This window comes from Leptosomus discolor, chromosome Z, assembly GCF_034619465.1.
Source record: "Leptosomus discolor isolate bLepDis1 chromosome Z, bLepDis1.hap2, whole genome shotgun sequence".
Taxonomy (NCBI): Eukaryota; Metazoa; Chordata; class Aves; order Leptosomiformes; family Leptosomidae; genus Leptosomus; species Leptosomus discolor.
In genome coordinates this window covers 31,073,449-31,087,904 of record NC_141419.1, presented here as the reverse complement: position 1 = coordinate 31,087,904, position 14,456 = coordinate 31,073,449, and the positions used below count along the sequence as shown (strand labels likewise).

The window sequence follows — 14,456 nt, the reverse complement described above, 5'->3', positions numbered from 1 at the left end:
GGACAATGAAATACTCATTCAATAATTAACATCACTGAAAAAAGAGTTTCTGTCAGCGAGTCCAGGTCATTAGTCTCACATGTCAGGATAAGTCATGGACGGCCAAATATTAAGGCCACTATTTTGTTTATGAGGGTACAATAGCAACCACCTCAGGGAGAAAAAATATAATACGAGCAAAGTAGTGAAATATAAAACCAAAATATCTATAGTCATGCTTGCACACAATAGCAAAAGGTATGGAGGAAAAATATAAAGAAGTTAAATATACAGAAGTTAAATATATAGTCATATAAACATTCATTATAATAAATCTCATGGAAGAGATGTGAAAAAGTACAAGATGTTACACTACAAAACAGGAAGGGTGAAGCACCTTACTTTATTATTAGACAGCAAGCTTAAGTATCTTCTGTTCAGTACATCATCAAGTTTATGAAAAGTGGGACCATGTAAACAACAAACTCAGCAGCCGTAAATATGGCTGACACAGGTACATCACAGCATATTTTTTAAGGTAGCCTAAGGACAGGGACCTGTATATTTGAACTGCCATGCCTGTCATCTATCAAGGAGATCAGGATGTCCACTTCCACCCCTTTAGTGGAAAGTACGCATTCAAATTCTTCTGGTAGGTTTGAAAAAATCTCGGACAAATTTATTGAAAGGGTGAAAAAAGAAGTTACCACAAATAACCCCATGCAGTAGAAGAGCAACACTTCATTGGTACTAAAACCACCAACAGCTTCCTCTTGATGAGCAAGTGTACCCGTGAAAGGTGCCTATCAGTATCAATAAAGCTAGCTAGTGTGTAGAAACATGAAACAAAATCCAGCCTGCACAGAGTTTTCACTAGAATATGGAAAACACAAAGCACTCAATATACTCAGAAATAATCTGTTAGTCTTATTACATGTTGTTAACTCCTTCGTTATATGACATAAAGCTCCATCTAAGACATGGGAAAGTCTCCATTATTTCTTCTCTTCCTGAATCTTTTCTGGCATTCTCTCCAACTAACTGGAAACATGTAATACATTCTAGTCACAGTATGCCACTTCTGAAACAAGGAAAGTATTAAATCCCTGGGCTGTAAAGTGATATTCCAGGAGGCAGGATGGCATAAAAATGGCATGTTTACTCAGCTATCACATACTGCAGACTCATGTCCCACATGGAAGGACAAAGTGATATTCAAAAAAATGGAGGAATAAAAGAAATTCGTGAATTAAGTTTTTGAGGGGTATTGGAATATACAGTCATATAACTACACTGATGAGCTTTTCCTCCTCTGGATGCAGGACAGCATAAGTTGTTCTGACAGCTTTAATCCAGAGACTAAGACTACTGATTACTTATTCCAATACATAATTTTGTTCAAAGTACCAGCACCAGAATGTTTTAAAAAAAGGGAGAGAAAGATTTTTCTGGGCCATTTTGGCCCTTCCTGATCTTGTTAGGATACAAAGCACTGTAAAAACACTTCAAATGAGTATTAGTTGCAAAGGAGACTTTAATGATGGTACACACCCTTGTACTTACTGTTCTCTTGAACAATTTCCTAAAAATACCTGTCGAAACTTGAAATTACCAAGTGCTGTCAAAGTGTTTGCCTTATGATCACAGTAGTGAGTGTTCACCAGCCATCAACATTCACAGTCTCAACTTAAGCATGTTTTCTGCTCACCTCACCTTCAAAGTTTCCATGTTTTCTGCTCATCTTGTCAAACCTTTGCAATTCCACATAGTTCAGACAAAAACTATACATATGTGGCATCAAACAGAAACTACAGCATCACTTCAATGCAATTCACTCTAAGTCAAACTCGGACTTGTTTATACATGAACAGGCATTCACCCTTCACAAGCAACATTGAGAAAAGTTTTCCCAGCTTTCCCCCAGCCTTCAAACAACTCTCCGATTTCAACAAACACACCATCAGAAATAATCTTCCCATTGATCACCACACCAAATAGAAACAAACCACTTGGGAGTAACAAAAGCAAAACTTCTTAATGCATCTGCAGGGGCACAAGGAATGTTGTCCACAACAGAAACAAGACAACTAGCCAGGGGTTACAATACATTTCCCAGAATGTACCAAACATATCAAACCACTACACAGAAGAATGCAGATACCTAGAGAATCAGTAAAGGGGCATACTACCAGCAGGTTAATACTTCTTTAAAACGATAAACTTTCAGTGATGATACTCCAAAGAGAATTACAAAGTATTTTCAAAAAAAACCTCAGCAAACTAAACTTGTAATTCAACCAGATAACAAAAAACACAGACTGACTGCAACTATTTGTTTTATTACACTTCGTAATTTTCACTACATCCTCAACACTCTCCTCCTCCACCCCCTGTCCCACATGCTTCATAGGTGATAAATATCTTCCTCTTTTTTCCACTGACTCTGTCTTAAAACCTATTCTCTTGCTATGAACCTGCTCCACCAGAACCAACATTGTTTTCTCTCAAATGGTCTAACAGCACAATGAAGTTAGACTCTGACAAATAGGTTTCGAGCTATATTATGTGGCTGCTTCTGTTTCCAAGCTATAAAATTACTTGAGCCTAACGGCTTATTTTGGTTAGTATTAGCTCTCCTTGTGGATTTAGCCTAGTTTAAAAGCACTACATAACAAGACATTGCAGTAGTAGTCTACTCTAATTTACAGAACATTATATATTTATTATTTAATATTAAATATTAATATTTATATATTTATTATTTAATAAAGGTTTGTTACAAAATTCTTACTACAGTACTGTTCTGCCTTGTTCTCCCCCCTTGCCTACAAAACTGGACAGTAAATCATTCTTCCTTGTTTTTCTTTAATCAAACTGCAAGCACCATCAGGAACATAACACACATGAGGATAAGGTAATTTTCTTGCAATAACTATCAATAAAATTAATTTCATTTTGATGGTTTCTTCCAGTAAATTTCAATAGAATAAATTATATTTTGATGGACATACAAAATTTCCCACTTCATTAGACCTAAGATTACTTTTTCTTTCAGGCTTAAATAAAAACTTACATCTTTTCCCAGGACTCTAAGTTCAAATTGTGTTTCCTTGAAGTGAACTTTCGTAATTCTAGGCCTGTAATATTGGAAAAAAAGACAGAACTTATGAGCCTTTAGAAATTAGCAGTATTTCAAAATTTCAGCATGACTATGGTAAAGGTGAACTATTTTTTTCAATACTTGGATTATCAAAGAATTAAAAATCTGTATAATCCTGACAAAGATCAGGAATTCGAAGCATAATTTTTTCTTTATTGATACAATTAACCTTTCAGATAGATATCACAAAACATACATTTCCATACAACAATATTGTTACTGTTTTAGCACAGACTGCACATTTAAATTATACATACCAGAAATATTTTCCTACTTGTTTTTTATTCTTGTAGACAACAACTCCTACAGGTGTTAATCCTAAAAAATATTCAGATTTGTTTTCACCCTAGAAAATAAAGACGTATGTCATTCATACAGTTGCAAGTTGTATCACTGTAGCAGTGAGGTCTAGTGAGGAACTCAACCTGATGACTGACTTGAACAAACGGTTTCACTCTCTGTGCAAATGGGAAAATAGTACTCGATCTACTGATGAAAACCTCGATACGAGAACTTGTAGGCATACAGGCAAAGAGGCAAGAAAGAATCAAAGTGAGGGAAGGAATGGGAGATTCCATATGCCATGGTGAAAAATAAAAATAACTTTATTTTTAAGGAATTACTTTCAGCTGTTTGGCAAATGGCCAAAACTGAGAAACTAAAGTCTTTATTCAGACATGAATGCAACAGACATTCTTTCAGCTGAAGGTAAACAGCGATTTTCTGACCTATTCTACTATAATATACTCTCACAGCTGCCCTCTCCCTCCAAAAATAGTATCACCTGCATACTGCTACCAAGTAAAACAGCTCCTTTGAGAGATTCAGAGCATTTTTTTGTTCAGAACGGGTAGCAACATGCAAGGAACAGCCGCATGCATCATCTCCTCCAAAGAAAACCATTCCTGAAGTCAGTATCCAAATCACAAACCATGTTGGGAGAGAACAGGATGAAAACTCCGGTGCTGAGCAGCAAAAGGCCCCCACCCCTCCAGTTTACGGTCAGTAATCAAAATCTGATGTGCCCTACACTTGAAAAAGTGCAAACCTTAATGCATAAGGTTAAAAGAAAGTCAGGTGCAAAACCTATTTCATCGGCCTACTTGAGGCAATGAGGAAGACCCCTGCAAGCTCTAAACCAGCACAGTGTGAACCACAAAAAATATCAACTATGAGACGGACTGACTGCAGAGAATGTCCTTCTGCATAACTACTGATGCAAAAAAGCTCAAGCACACCTGGCAAGCTCTGCCTGTGCTTCTCAGTGAACTAACCGATAAAGGCAACTCTACTTTCAAAATGACCAAGCAAGGAAAAGAACTACATCTCTTCATGCGTGCAGCTTCAGTCTCAAATGATGGCTTCTGTTGCTGTTGCAATATAAATAGAAATGATGATATTAATGGGTTAGGCTTGGGCATATTACAACTCTCCTCTCACTGCCCAGGCAGGTATCTCATTGCACAGCAAAAGCAAGCTGCGAAAAAAAAATTCCAGGCTCTGCTAATCTAACGCGATTTTGTTGGATCATGTTGAATCTCGTTCCAGTAACTCCCCCAGCTTTCTATGGGTGGGAGGGACACAGAGTATAGGATATGAATACAATAAAGTCACAGGGTTCACTAAAAAATACTTCATATTGCAGGCTATACAATTTTCAGCAGGAAATACATACTCAACCTTCTGGTAACACCTTGATTTCTGTATTTTCTTTCAAGTAATTTTACAAAGTACTGATACCTAACTCAGTGAACTTTCTACATTACAACTCCCCATCTGAACTTACAATTTTCTTTAATTCAAAAAAACCTGCTACAAGCACTATTATTCAAACAAGATAGAATGATATTTCCACCAGGAGCACATAGCCTCCAGGTGATGACTTGGATCCAATCCCAACATACATTCTGTTTTACAAAAGAAGTAGAGAGCTTTGCTGAGGCAATACAGACAAATTGCAATGCTGCATGATACAGCAGAGGAAAAGCTGGAAATGTACTCTGGATCTTTGGCAAAACTTTTACAATGAATATTAAAATGAGCCAGACATGCTGCTGCTACCCCACCCTAGTTTTTGCAATAGTATTGAAAAGGTTTCAAGACATACCTGCTGTTATTTACACAAGTATAACGTGCAAATTTTTGTGTCAAAGACAAAGGTTATAACCCTCTCTCATCTCTCCTGACACTGGCACTAATTATTCCTTATTTATCTGAATTGTTTTTCCCAGAGTATAACTGATTATATTTTATATGTGTAACACAATCACAACCCTTCATCTGAAAACAGTTAGGTATCATAGAATCATAGAATGGTTTGGGTTGGAAGGGACCTTAAAGATCCCTGCCATGGGCAGGGACACTTTCCACTAGACCAGGTGGCTCAAAGCCCCATCCAACCTGGCCTTGAACAATTCCAGAGAGGGGGCAGCCACAGCTTCTCTGGGCAGCCTGTTCCAGTGTCTCACCACCCTCACAGAAAATAATTTCTTCCTAATATCTAACCTAAATCTGCCCTCTTTCAGTTTGAAACTGTTACCCCTCGTCCTATCACTACACCCTGATAAAGAGTCCCTCCTCACCTTTCCTGTAGGCCCCCTTGAAGTACTGGAAGGCCGCTATAAGGTCTCCCTGGAGCCTTCTCTTCCCCAGGCTGAGCAACCCCAACTCCCTCAGCTTGTCCTCATAGGGGAGGTGCTCCAGCCCCCTGAGCATCTTTGTAGCCCTCCTCTGGATCAACCAGAGTAGGTCCATGTCTTTCTTGTGCTGGGGGCCCCAGAGCTGAGCACAGCACTCCAGGTGGGGTCTCACCAAAGCAGAGCAGAGGGGGAGAATCACCTCCCTCGACCTACTGGCCACACTTCTTTTGATGCAGCCCAGGATGCGATTGGCTTTCTGGTCTGTGAGCGCACACTGCTGGCTCATGTTCATCTTATCATCCACCAGCACCCCCAAGTCCTTCTCCCCAGGGCTGCTCTCAATCCACCTATCGCCCAGCCTTTATCTGTGCTTGGGATTGCCCGGACCCAGGTGCAGGACCTTGCACTTGGCCTTGGTGAGCTTCATGAAGTTTGCACAGGCCCACCTCTCCAGCCTGTCAAGGTCCCTCAACAGGAATCTGTACGCATGAATGACTGAATCCCCTCAGTCTGTAAATAGTCTTCCTTTGCATTTCCTAAGTACAGTGTTCCCTTTCAAGTTATTCTGTGATAACTAAACTATATAAACACTCTCCCCCACATTAGTATAAGAATTTTTTTTTCATTGTTAACAAGTTTAAAATATTTAAACAATACTTACATAAACAGGATGGAGATCCACTCCATACATTTCCAGGGATTTGGCCACCCCTAAGAAGTTCACTTCTGCTTCAGCAGGAACTTGACCCCTGTAAAGAAAATTCTGCGTAAGAACTTTGCACTTCCAGTCAACATATTAAAATAGATTATATTAATAAATATTGTTTGCTGGACAGGTATGCAACTCTTCTTACCATTTATTTAGACTGTCATTATCCTTTCAGCAGCGTACTTACATACAGCTTGCTCCATGAGACTGGGCAGTAGGCACAAACTTTTACTCAACTCTCTGCTGCAAGATCCTATCATAGATATATGCTATTATATATATAACGTATGCCTACTACAGTGGCTGTATTTCCCTGCTGTCACAAAAACACTTCAGACACCCAATTTTTATGCTTGAATATGCAAAATGACTTTTTTTCCCAATAACTACATGATTATCAATAAAGCAGGAATGGAATAATGAATGGGGTACCATTTCCCCATAGCAGTGCTGAAGCTACAAATGATTTCTGAAAGCAGGGTTCATGACTTCAGATAAAATACTCCTTTCTTCATAAAATCTTGCCTATGGGAAGTCACACCAACTGGTAATATCCAAGTATGCTACTGTGAAAACAAAGTTTGGAGTCTGTCTCAGAAGATTACCCATTTCAAAGATCCAGCTTACCTTCCTATCTGCAATATCAATTCATCAGTTTAAAACTACCACCACCTACATGCTGGTAGGAAACAGTAGAGGAAAATTGGTGAGGAAACAAAAAAGGCTACTAGGAACATATTTGACACTACTGATGAAAGATTTACTTTCAAAAATTACAAAATGACTAAATAAATTCAAAGCCTTCAACAGAATTTAATTTGTTCTTCCCTTAGTAACTGCCATTGATATAAGAGCAAGACACTCTGTTGCAAGCCTGAAATAATTGAAGCTGCATTTTAATCTTCACTCCTTTTTAATACTTCCATGAAAGCTAAGGGACTGTTAATGGGAAAGTACAGCACATCTTGTGAAAATATCAACTCAAAAAGATGCATCTCCTGCTTCACTCTGTGATTGTTCTTTTGGGGAAATACTTCACTGCATTTGCTACCCTTCAAATTCAAGGTATGAAGAAGAGCTCAACATTTTGACTCAAGACCTGGAAAAATCTTGCAATATGCACATTCTCGCTTCTTGTCCCCCCATTCTCTCCAGCTTAGCAGCTACTTTCCAAGTTTTCCCAACTTTGTGTCATGCCTGATGAGGAAGAAAAAATATCCCACCTTAAAGATGTGAAACAGCAGGGCTAGCATGAATGCAATAGTATAGGTATTTAAAATACCTCCTTTGTAACTGGGAGATGGGCTGCTTCAGCCCACCTTATCCACCTAGCAGCACTGATACTGTTTCAGGTGTTAGCCCTTCTTTCCAAGGACTCCTGGAAAAGCAGCAGACCTGAAGCTTGTAAGAGAAATCCCTTTTTTCAAAAGCTGGATTTCTCAGTAGATTTGTGATTCATCTCTGTATTCAGAATATGCAGAACACTAGGGATATTCAGCACGTCATCGTTGTCACATCTGACATGTCTTTTATCCACTTCTGCTATAAATATTTACTCAACAGCTTGATTATTTTAAAATCTTGTTGGCGGCTCTCAGAAACGTAAGCAAAATGTTCACTGGCATTCACCTCCCCAGTTGGCTAAACAACAATCCTGAGCAAAGTGGATCACCCCATTACTGAATTAGTGCTAGAATCCAACACCAATTTAAATACCACTATATAAACTGTTAATGTTTCCTTACTGAACCTACTTAGAAAAATGTTGATGTGCTTATCCCACTATTCTCACCTGTCTCTGAAAGTACCAAAAGGCTCAAATGCCAAGTAAGTGTGTGCGTGTGTATAAATATTTTCACAATAATACATAATTTTAAGAAAGTGTATTTGCAAAAAATATTAAAGGAAGTAAAGACGTGAACTGGAGCTTCTGAAGGAAGCAAATGGAAGCTGGAGGAAGAAGTCCTCCCAAACGCAGATGGAGAAGACAGAACATGAAGGGGAGAGGAGAACATCAAGGACAGAAACAATTTCCACCATTACAAAGGTAAGTGTTTCCTTTTAACCATGTGTGAGAACACAAATTCTCCTCAGCCTCATGCAACCTGACAATATACCCCGAAACCAAGACAATCTTTGCAGTTTGTAATGACAGAGCAGGCAATATAACAGCCACGCAGCTGACATGCACTGCTCATTTAGATGCATAAAGAGCACTGAAGTGCCACAGATGGCCCTGAACAGTATTGGAAGCTACTCTCAAAGCTAACTATCAGAAGCATTTTAGCTTTCCTTAAGCCCCACTGACAGCATATAATATTCATTCAAAATACACAAACGGCTGACTTATCAAGTATCAGTCCCAGATCTGCTGCAGTCTGGACCAAGCAATGTCAGAGGGCCAATACAAGCTCTCCCATTTGTACTGAGGGATCATATCCCTCCTACAGCACCGTGAGTGCAGGGCCTGAAGCTTTTGCTTGCTCCTTCAGATATGCACGACAACATAAGTTCACCTCACCGTGCTATCTGACCTTGGGATTGTCATGCTGGTTTATAGATGGGACAACAATCACAGTAGGCAGGCTGCAGAGACTGGATGAAGTCAGAAACCTCCCCCCCCCCCCATCTCTGATTTCCCTCAAGTCACTTGATTTAGAAACTTGCTCAAAAAAACCTGTATCCTGAATGAATCCCTGAATAGCTAGTGTGCCACGTAAAATCTGGGACATAACCTTCAACCAAAGCCAGTTTATCTGGACATAACTAGCAGAAGCAAGGTACATGCAGTGCCACATCCGTCTTGAAAAAAACCCACACATTTCCATGCTGGGCTCCAGAAAGGATAAAGAATTTCTTCCAGATCATATCACAACCCTGTCCCTAAAATGCCTGTGGTAGGTGAGATACTTTGGGATATGCCCTCAGACATTCTAGCTTCAAAGGTCTTAACTAAAGAGACTGCTGTCACCTGTGCAGAAGTCAATGCTGGCAGTGCTGGTGATGAGAGTCAGGCTGAACTAGCAATGTGTACACCTTAGTTTCACTCTCTTCTCTGGTGCCTCTAAATCCCTGACGCCTAACTGCAGCCAAACAGCAAAAGACTATCACAGCTCTAGGTCAATAAGCACTAAAGACAGTGTTAAGACAGTTATCACTCCTCTTTGCAACCACTGTTGCCCCAGCTTCTGAATTTCATCTTCAAGGTTATATATTTCATATACGAGTTTATAAACTTTTTGAGGCAAATGGGTCTTAATCTGATTTACTACACTAATGCCTACAGGAACTTGAAAGAGAGGAGTGAAAGTTTCTTAGTATCAGTGGCCTGGTACATAGCAATTCATCTCAAGCTTCATTTCTCAAACACAGCCTCTATGATGTTGAAGAAAACAAACTCTCTGTGACTCAGTTTCCAAAACAGTACTTTTTTACTTCACAAAAGGACCTGCAGTAAGGTTCTCCACAACACATGAACTGCTATAAGGCAGTAAGGCAACCACATAAAAATAATTATTGAACAACAGACTCTCTTCCGTGAAAGAGGAAGCTCAGGTCAATGTGGCAATGGGCGCTGCGTTTTTTAGTTAATACCTATTCTCATTAAACAAGGCACAAATAACACTACATGCAAAACTACAGGCAAGAAACTACTTAAGCTTTATCCAGACTGTGGCTTCATTATAGCAAGAGAATCAAGAAATCTAGATCTACATACAAGATGGCTATCTCTGATTATCTCTATGTTACTTTGACAAAGGGTATGATGAACATACTCATAACATGTTACTTATTGCTCTCAACTTAATAAATGTTTATATCACAATTGCACCGAACTTTGATTTGTTAGAACAAGCTTCTTTACACTTATCAGGAACGTGAACTTGGAGATAAGCAAGCAAATGTTTATTTTGGCTTTATGTATGGTTAAACTTCTCGCAAATGTTTTATTTTCAAAACCAACTTCACGTTTTTCATTTTTGAAGGCACTGTGGTCTAGTATTTGGAGAAGCAGGTTGGGAAGCCAAATCTCTCTGACTTGCAGTGCTTTCACACAGTGACTGGTGGTTTGGCCTCTGTTACTCATACATCAGAGTACTTCAGTCTAAAATGAATCTCACTGAAAGTATGTGTGTCATGCATAGAAGACCATTTCTAAAAATGAGTAAGTGGGACAAAAAGCAGCTCTGAATTGCTGGGGAATTTTTTTGTGTTTTTTGTAAGCCTAGAGACAGTGTAGAGTTAAACCTTCTCTACAAGAAGAGCACTTACACAGCTGCTGCAAAAGGATCTAGTATTTAAACTATATTCACACAGGATCACTTTCTGGCTCTGTTTTCTTTACTGGAAATTATGTCCTTTGCTCTAACTTCCCTACAAGATTGCTATGTTTTTTCTCTTTCTATTGCTGCTGTTGTTCCTCTCTAAAGCACTGACAGAACCAATGGGGTCAGAGGTTACTAGTGCTTATGTTGCTTTACTTATCTCTTGGGTACTCCAGTCCATCTCCTGGTTGTCCTTATTGCAGTTTTGCTTTCCACTCCATTGACAAGTAATCAAGGGAAAGTATTGTCTGCACAAATTGCAGTTTGACAGAAAATCAATTGACTCCCAAAGCATCATCTTGAAAAACACCATTAGGCAGAGATTATCTGGAGTGTCAATGATAGTACAACTCACATGTTTTACGTCCAAGGTCATTATTATTTCACTAACTGGAAGATGGAGAATTGCATTATGAAATGTCTCTATTATAAAAATGAATCTCTCTTTTACAACTTTTATAAAGGTTAAGTTGGGATGGCATGTTTGTTGACATACGTGTTTCAGATCTCTGCAATTCTTTGTCCTATTTGCAGTGTGCCTAACATTCTCCTCCTGCAATCTCTTCAACAGTTGCCCCTGCCAATTACCATAACTCTAGCTTATTCCCACCTTCTCAGCTCCTTCTCATACATGAGAAACGTTATCAGGTACAGTTTCAATGCCTGTGAATTTCTGTAATGCCTTGTTCAGCTTAAACCAAAATTATTTCAAGGCCCACCAGATACCCTGCATTTCCACTGCTTTAAGATCACATGAAAGTTTTGGAATTTGTTTTGTGTCTAGAAACCAGTACTTTGAACGCCCTGTGTTATTCAGTGCTGCCTCGTGACTACGCTTCTAGGTGCTGCCTTTTTTCTTAGAAATCACATCTTCTTCTTTACAGTGGAATCCTTTATATTGACCACTGCCAATATGTCTTATGTAAGATATGTTGGTTACTAAAATGAAAGTTTATCCTTGTAAAACCAAATTGTCTCTTTACTTCACGCAGATGTTGTAACTGAGATGATCAACTTAAACCACGGGCATACAAATAGCTTTTCTGATACCTCCTGCAATGTGAGCTGCTCCCACAAAGATTCATGCAGGTTGCTACAAGCACTTGCTTCATCACCCCAGTTAAGGATCTGGCAAGAAAATAGAGGCTTCATTGTACAGGGTGCTGTACATTATTAGATTAAAAATGCATTTGTCCTAACAGTTCATTTGAATACAAGGGCAGTACAAAGAAAAGAAATGTTATTATCCCCATTTTATAGGCAGTAGACTGAGGCATGGGCATAATAAGCAATTTGTCCAAAATTATGCTGGAAATCTGTCCTGGAACAGGGAACTAAACTCACAGATTTTTTATTTCATTCTTTTTAACCACAAAACTAAGAGGAAACAGGAGAGCTATTAAAACTGCTGGTTCTGAAACACCCACACCTAGGTCTGACAGACATCATATTTCCAGTTGTTGTCTACTCAGTTCCTAAAAGAACAACTCCAATTATGTAAAATGTTTTCTATTTCTAAGGGATATAACTGGATGCCCTGTGTTCTTTCCTCAAGTCTAGAGACCACCACTCTGCACCACAAGCTGCTCCCTTCCCCACCTACCAAGCATCTCCAAATCTGATGTTATCCGCCAAGTTCCAATATTACTAAATTCTTACATCAGAGTTTTGTGTATCCGCTCTATGGCATCCTCCAGCTCTTCCTTCTGGTCTGGAACAAAGCGGTACTCCGAGACATAACCTGCAGTGTGCTTATAGGGGTCATAGTCTCCCAGCTCAGCTACAGGACACAAGAAGAAAAGAAAGGTCACGTATTTTCAACACTTTATGTAAATCAAAAAATATGTAATATATTCCACCCATTGGTGCCAAGCCACCTCTTTCCAACTGACTGTCAATTTACCATGCAGTCAGTTAAAAAACCAAAAGACAGTACAGAACTGTGTGTATTAGCACACAAAAAAAACAAGAAAAAATGCCTTCAGTCTTTTTAAAAGAGAAATAGAAGGTTTCAAGAGTGAGAGATCTACCTCTTCTATAGGACTAGATATAATTTTGTCCAAGCCAGTGAAGTTGAAATTTGATGACATATATTATTTGGCAGCATAGTAAACAAGTGTAGAAGAAAAGTCTAGTTTTTCCAATATCTATGCCCTCACAATAAGCTGTAATATTACAGACAGAACTGATCAGAACTGATCCATACTCTTGCTGGGACTCCTAATACAAATGTCAGTGTGGGAATGAGAATGGAGACAAATATCCTGAGACTCCTAGAGGTATGCCCTTCTAGACAAGCATAGTTTCTTGTGAGGAAAAACAAGACTTCATTTTTTAATAAAATCTCAATCTATTTCCTGAACACTGAATTAATTTTCAAAATCAAAATAACTTTTGAAATTTTTTTGTAAAGAAAAGAACATAATGAATAGCCAATACAATTTGCTTTGAAAGAACCCTGAATTTGAATACATTAGTCATATCAGTTTACATGTTGCAATGTAATTATAAAATAAATATGGACCTTGGTCAGAACTCACTTCTACTGATCTGAACTATAATTGTATCTATCCAAGAAACTCCGCAAAAATTAGTATTTCAATTTTTTAATAACCCTAAGTAAAATCTGCACAGACTGGGCTTCTCTGAGAAAAGCTTCACAGAAGGTTTCTATCCAATGCCCACTAAGCCAAAAACATAGGCAAAAGGAGGCTTCAAGAGCCAAGAAGAGAAAGACTCATCTAGCAACTCCTGTTTTTTCCAGAACTTAATGATGTTTCTACAAGAAGACAGCGATCTGCTCAGTGGAGATGTTGAGAAATTTCTCTAGAAAGCTTCCATAAAAATGATACGGTTCTTGCCCCTAGCAAGAACAAGAACAGGAATGACTACAACAGCAACAACTCCAGCATTCCCAATAGTTAAAATCTGTATGTTCTGCAAATTGTGCCATGGGTACTGGTTTTTCCACCATCGCCACTATAATAGTCTGCCATCTTTGACTACAAAAGGAGGAAAATGATTCATGTGTTACGGACAGGATCTCCCTGGAGACCAAAGATGACACCCAGGCAACAATCGGAATGGTGAAAGCAGGGCCCGTGAAGCAGAATATGGATAGAGGACTCTAGAAGAACATGTGGCCCTGACTCCTCCTTCAGATCTCAGCAGCTGCTAACTCCACAGGGAAAGACACCACTGATGTCATTAAAGAGGCACAGGTTCTCAGCTACTACTGAATACCCACAAACACACTTCATCTCAGTTTGGAAAAGAAAAAAGTAGTCTGGCACCCGAAAGTCTGTTGACCTCAGTGCTGATGCTTTGGATTCAAATTTTCAGTGTCTGACACAGACATTTCTGAGGTGTCTTTATATACTTTGAACAACTACAGGCCCTAAATAAAGGGACAAAGCTTTTTACAGAGTCAATGGGAATGCATGCTTGCTGGTGCCATGACTAACTTTAATCCACTGTACGTCATGCTTTAACTCTCCTCTCTCACGTGAGCTTCCTCTTTGTTTTCCAATAGAATATCTGAGATTAGAATCACAGGAACAGAGTTTTATACCGAAACAGTTCCCCATACTCTAATCACCTTACAAAATGACTAAAGGACAAGAATTTATTCTCTTTACTCATTT

The 14,456-nt window shown here is 38.9% G+C and overlaps 1 protein-coding gene across 1 annotated transcript in view; it reads right to left on the bottom strand.

Moving 5' to 3' along the window:
- Positions 1-14,456, bottom strand: part of EPB41L4A (erythrocyte membrane protein band 4.1 like 4A) — a 136,949-nt gene that overhangs the window by 51,766 nt on the left and 70,727 nt on the right. Inside the window, exons 6-9 of the mRNA XM_086479612.1 lie at positions 12,472-12,592; positions 6,440-6,527; positions 3,397-3,485; positions 3,053-3,116 (exon numbers count right to left, since the gene is read on the bottom strand). Of these exons, the coding sequence (XP_086335738.1) occupies positions 3,053-3,116; positions 3,397-3,485; positions 6,440-6,527; positions 12,472-12,592 (362 nt within the window). The remainder of the gene's footprint in view (positions 1-3,052; positions 3,117-3,396; positions 3,486-6,439; positions 6,528-12,471; positions 12,593-14,456) is intronic.